Source organism: Branchiostoma floridae, chromosome 2 (assembly GCF_000003815.2).
Source record: "Branchiostoma floridae strain S238N-H82 chromosome 2, Bfl_VNyyK, whole genome shotgun sequence".
Classification (NCBI taxonomy): Eukaryota; Metazoa; Chordata; class Leptocardii; order Amphioxiformes; family Branchiostomatidae; genus Branchiostoma; species Branchiostoma floridae.
This window is the reverse complement of record NC_049980.1, coordinates 17,385,381-17,391,539: the sequence shown is the minus strand read 5'-3', so window position 1 is coordinate 17,391,539 and position 6,159 is coordinate 17,385,381. Positions and strand designations below refer to the sequence as shown.

The following is a 6,159-nucleotide window of genomic DNA, read 5'->3' as shown; positions in this document are numbered from 1 at the left end:
CATGTGTCCCATGCAGACCGCTAGGTCGCCTGCGCAAACCTGTTCCATACTCACCTGTAGACATGTACAGCAGAATAAGAAAAGCTTCAGAACAAGTGAAATTATTTTAATACTATTGGCAGAAATGTTAGCCAGGCCATATCATCTGGGAATCTACAAGTTGTTGCAATTTTTCTGCTCAAAAAAAAAAAATCTATTTTCAAATAGTTACTACCCATTCACATACAAATAGACTAAAAGACTAAGTCTTGAATATTTGGCTATTTTGTCACATCAAAGCACTTCACAATACATGATAGCATCATGTCCATGTATACTGCATACAGACCAAAACGACATCTTCAAGAAATCCTGCTACGTGTATAAGCATATATCACACCAAACACACAAGAGGACTCACCATCTTCACATGAAGTGATGCACCTGTGTGTGTCCTCATCCAACTCCAGATGTCCTGAGCAGGTGAGACACTGGTCATCTCTCGACCCTGAGCACGATGCACAGGTGGCATGGCACCTGAAGTGTGACAATGATATATAAGTCTCTTGGTATATGGGAGTACCTTTGGTAAAGATAGTCTAGATCTGAAATTATTCGTAATACAACTGACATCATATAACAATAGCCTAGACTCACTTGAGACATTCATACTCCTGCTGGAAATAGCCTGATGAACAACTTTCCACACACTGGGACTCCTGCAGGAGGTCCTCATCTGCACATGTCACACAGTCAGTGGCATCAGGACCTGAAACACACACAAAGATATTACATGTATGCAGGTGCCTACAAAAGGCAAAGGTTGACATTCCAAAAGGGTGTTATGTTAGATGAGTAAGCCTTCATGCAAGATATCAAAATGATTCATGCACACCAAGTCTTCAGGGTACAATAAATATTGCTCAAAATCATTCTGTCACAATGGTTTCGACAAATGACAACCAGGTTCGACCAGGTACAGTGTTTTGAAAGCCAGGAGAATTTTCAGCTCATCTTGTCAGGGGATAATGTCAACATAGCATTTTATGGCCTAACATGCTACTTACATGTGCATCATACATATTGGAATTTGGATGTAATATTGTTGACTGTCTAACCTGTGCAGGTTTCACAAGAGTCATCGCAGTCTTGACAAACGTCATTCTCGTCCATGTACCTGCCCTCGGAGCACTGCGCCACACAGGTGTTCTCAAACAGCTTGAGGCCGTCCTCCTCATCACAGCTGGTACAGTGGTCAGCACTGACCTCACAAGTCAGACAGTCTGCACTACAGTCCAGGCACTTTCGCTCCTCTGTGGACATGTACATCACGCATATGAAGATGACATTTTAAGTACGACATTCTCTGTCAGTGAAAAAAAAATGTTAATGAAAAAATGACCAAAAATATCATTGAAAATTTAACAGCTGCTGTTAAAAACAAACTCAGTGATGAAACAATGCACTCCTAATTCATTGATCAATTGTCTGTTACCCTCATCCTTGTAATAGCCTTGTCCGCATTCCTCTGAACAAGTTCCCTCATCCTCCACAAAGTAGTCCCCTTCGTGGCATGACAAGCACTGCTTGCTGTGTCTGCCGTGACAAGTGGCACATGAGTCATGGCAGCGACGACAGTGCTGCCTGTCCCGGTCATAATAGTATCCCTCCTCACATTCTTCTGCAATCACAAAAACATGCCAGTATTAAATCGTACGTAAAGAGAAGACTGAATGGTCTACAGTGTTTCAATTTTCGTTTCTAGTATGTATAAGGATAATTAGCCGCAAAGAATGATGGTCACATATGAAGAGTAGAAGAGGTCAAGATCACTGCACAAGAAACCATCAGATTACCTTCATCTGTTGGCTCCTCGCGGGTCTGTGGTGTGTGAGGTCTGGACTCCTCATCACGTTTGTACAGCGGATGTTCTGCAGTGCCGTACAGGATAAGCTTCCACTTCCTCAGAACAGCTGTGCAACATTACATTTCTATTAGCTTAGCAATATTTCCTTTCGACACTGACATACTGAAAAAAACATACTACAAAGATACAAGAAACATCAGATCAGAATTACTTTCCAGGTACATACATGTATGTACCTATTTGGTCAGATCCTTTACATTGCTGAGGTTTCATCCTTTTGTCTGCCAAATTTCCAGTCCAAAGACACTAAGAAAAACACCATCAGGCATTAAGTGCAAGTGTCCACTTTAAGGTTCAAGTTTCCATTCCACATTAAGAACTTACGCAGCACAGTGCGGAGGCCATATCTTTGGCAATTCTGTTGCCCCAGATCTTTGACTTCCAGAATCCAGTCTCCATCTGGCTGTTCTCCCCAGCAGTGAGTTGTCATGAAAGCCCAGTCCTTCAAGCCCTTCAAGAGATAAACATACAATGTACATCCACATTACAGTTACTTTTTTCCTTGACTGTATAAACAGAAGGAAATCTTGATTTGTACATAATGTCACAAATACAATTAACGAATGCAAGTGAATCATGAAGTGGATGGCCAAAATGCACAACATGCATACAATGTACATTTGTACACGTATATATGCAAATGCATAACAAAAGATTGTCATGGCATTTTATTTCTGTTGCAATATACTAGTACATGTACCATAGTTGCCTTACATCTGAAGAGGAGTCAAATTGCCTCTCAGGCAGCAGTGTGGACCTTGTACCAGATGGTGATGTAATGTGGATGGACAGGTGGCCTCGACAGGGGTGGTCCAGGGAGATCTCTACCACAACATGTTCCAGGTACTTCACATGGTGATCTGTTCCATTACAGCCTCCTGTGGTTTTGGTGTCGATGATGGTCTCACCCCTTGTTATTGCCCTGTGATGAAGAAGTGTTTAGTAAGAAGTGCATGTACATGTATGCCATAGAAATGCTGACGCAATGGCCGAGTGGGTAGAATGTTTGATTTGCAGTTATGTGATGAAGTTTGTGGAGAAGTTTGATCCCCAGCCAAGTCATGACAAAGACTTTAAAAATGGTACATGCTGCTTTCTCTGCTTAGCACTCTGTAGTTGGGGGAAAGAGCAGGGTAGTTGAACAGATCACTGGAAGTTGACTAACCCCTGCTGTAGTAATTGCACAAAGGTACATGCATGTGGCCTGGGACTACAGGAGCAGAGATGACCCATTTGTTATGGGAAGGAATGCCATTGATTACATACTAATAATTTCATAATCCAGCAAAATATCAACCTCAATAGACAGACATAACTTTAAAATCTCATGAATAATAACCACAAATCAATAGTTCTGTTTACAAGTACACTTATGTTTTCAAGTAAATTCACAATTCCTTTTATGCCTCGTCATTTTAAAGGTACCTTTGTTGTGCATTTGGGTCTTCTTCACAAACATGTTGTTCTGGGACTTTCCTCCAACTTTCCGCAAGTTCTACCATCTTCCCAGCATCCATCAGGCCGAAGCCGAAGTTGTGGCTGACACGCAGCCCGGCTCCATTGGTAATAAAGTCACTCTCCTTCCGGGGGTCGCGGGCGTATGCTGACTCCGTGGCCTTGTCCAGAGGAGTGGGGTTTGCTGCCATCACCACGATGTACTGCAAATCTCTCCATGTGAGCATGGGACTGGAAGCACAAAGATATACATTAGATATTATCATTATGAAAAACAATGTAAACTACATTGGGTAGTTTTGGCTATACAATCATACAGAAGCTGTGCATATCAAACTGTAATTTTCAAAACTAACAAAATGAGTCTAACACCAGCAAAAAGAAAAACATACTTCAAAGACGTTGCATCCTTCAACAACCAGACTCAGACACTGATAGTGATGCTGGGGTAGTATAACAGTAAGATTGTATGATGTCACGTATGAAAACCCTACATGTGTAGGGACCACAGTTTTAGTAAATGAAAGGTCACCCTACTTTGCCTCCAGTGCGAGGGCACATATCCCAGCAGCCATTGGTGCAGAGGCGGACGTTCCTGTGTGTGACTCAGTACAACCTTTCCTCAGGTCTGTGGTGATCTACAGGTATATAATTATGGACAGAGAAAAATGGTAAGAAGACATATACATGTACAACATCATCAATTATAAAATCATGTTAAACAGCATTAATGTTATCATACAAAAATTTATTAACAAAGGAAAGCTACAGTTTATTAGATCCACCTTTCCATATGTACAATGTAGCACATTCAGAAAAAAGACATGAAAAGGAGTTTCATGAGCTACCATCTGGACTTCATGTACAAATCAACTTCAACCCCATCTTCCTCATGCACCTTGGTCACAACTGATCTATCTAAAGCCTTCGACAGAGTCGACCATGCCACCGCCGTTAGATGTCTGTTGGACCTTGGTGTGCGCCCTGCCCTTGTACCATGGCTGTGCAGTTTTATATCCAACAGAAGGCAAAGGGTTAACTACATGGGGGAAACATCTGACTGGATCTATCTGACATGCGGTGTAGCCCAAGGTACTATCTTAGGTCCAATCATTTTCATTGCTTTGATCGACGGGGCAATTCGGGATGTACTTGACCGTTGGAAGTACGTTGATGATATGAATCTTGCACAAATGTGGTCTATCCGTCAACCCTGCACTCTTCAACTAACTTTGAACGACCTGACCGACTGGGTTAACGAGCACAGAATGAAATTAAACCCAAAGAAATGCAAAGTCCTACATGTTTGCTTTGCGAAGTCACCCCAACTACCGGAACCACTCACTCTGGAAGGTCATGCTCTAGAAACCGCGGTATCCGTCAAAGTCGTCGGTGTGACGGTTCAAAACGACCTGAGGTGGAACATTCACGTCAACAACATGACCTCAAGTGCAAACAGGAAACTGTATTTACTGCGCAGACTCAAACGTTTCGGTGTGTCGGTCGCCGATCTGACAACAGTGTTCACAGCATACATCCGTCCGGCACTGGAGTACGCGACCCCTGTATGGCACTCCTCCCTCACTGTGAAACAAACCGCTAGCCTGGAACGCATCCAGAAGAGGGCTTGCAAGATCATTCTTGGGTCATGTTACCACAGCTACGAGTCAGCAATGGAGACTTTGAACCTCACCACCTTGTCGGATCGACGGGTCAGCATTTGTCGTTCATTCGCCATGTCACTGTTAAACTCCGAGTTCCGGAACTGGCTACCTCCCCTTCGGCAAGACATTTCTGGACGACAAACCCGAAACTCGCACAAACTGGATACCCCATTGTGTCGTCGAACACGTTATAAGAACTCACCAATCCCATACATGGTTGGACTTTTAAACTCTTAACGGTTCCTTGAAACCGATATTCTCACCTGGTCTCCGCTCATATTGTCTTTGTATTTTGATGTGTTCAGAGATTACCTGTAATCGATTCAGTTATTTTAATGTTTACAGATGTAATGTAACAGATAAAGAACACAGATGCCGTAAGACGTACCTGGCACTTAAAAGAAATCAGTGTTAGAATATTTTAATGGCTTATATTCTTATATGGATTAATGCCCTATATTGTTTTTAATGCAGTGCAGTGAAGTTGTGAAGTTCAGAACAATTCAGGATGTTACATCCTGCGAGTCTGTTCAATTTGAATAAACTTGAAACTTGAAACTTGAAACTTGAGTTTATCAACTGTGTACAGTTGTAAGCAACCCAGTATAAACGTGAATATCTCTAATTTACCACAGACAGACATGAAGATATAAAGAGCGTCCTCTCATCCATCATTTTGTTCGACTTTGCACTCAGTCACTACATGTACATGTAACAATCATAATAACTGTTCAACCAAAGGGTGCTGAGACATACTGCCAATTGAGGCTTCCAACAGACTCACCACTTTCCTTTCATGTGGTGCACCACTGCTGTATGTTGTGGCTAGGGTAGAGGCACATGGTTCCAGGTACCACGGCACCTTGCCTTGTTCAGATGCACTGCTGACTGATATGGTGTAGATGCTGTTGGTGTAGCCATCGCAGCCACAGCTGTCGTGTGTGCGGCCACCATTGCCTGATGCCCAAACGAAGATGGAACCCAACCCGTCCCTACCCTGGTATAGCAGTGTTAAGACATTCCTCACATTACAAAATGGGAAGCATGTCATGATATAGCACATACATTTATCACACATACATTAATTACAAAAAATTATTGTAAGTATCTCAATGGACTGACCCAGATTGCACC

The 6,159-nt window shown here is 42.5% G+C and overlaps 1 protein-coding gene across 1 annotated transcript in view; it reads right to left on the bottom strand.

Annotated features, from left to right (window-relative positions):
* Nucleotides 1–6,159, bottom strand: part of LOC118431777 (proprotein convertase subtilisin/kexin type 5) — a gene marked incomplete in the record, with an annotated part of 35,446 nt that overhangs the window by 15,463 nt on the left and 13,824 nt on the right. The window contains 10 exon segments of the mRNA XM_035843107.1: nt 397–516; nt 637–748; nt 1,098–1,292; nt 1,475–1,660; nt 1,836–1,952; nt 2,231–2,357; nt 2,621–2,828; nt 3,332–3,592; nt 3,899–3,999; nt 5,810–6,022. Coding sequence (XP_035699000.1) covers nt 397–516; nt 637–748; nt 1,098–1,292; nt 1,475–1,660; nt 1,836–1,952; nt 2,231–2,357; nt 2,621–2,828; nt 3,332–3,592; nt 3,899–3,999; nt 5,810–6,022 — 1,640 coding nt within the window.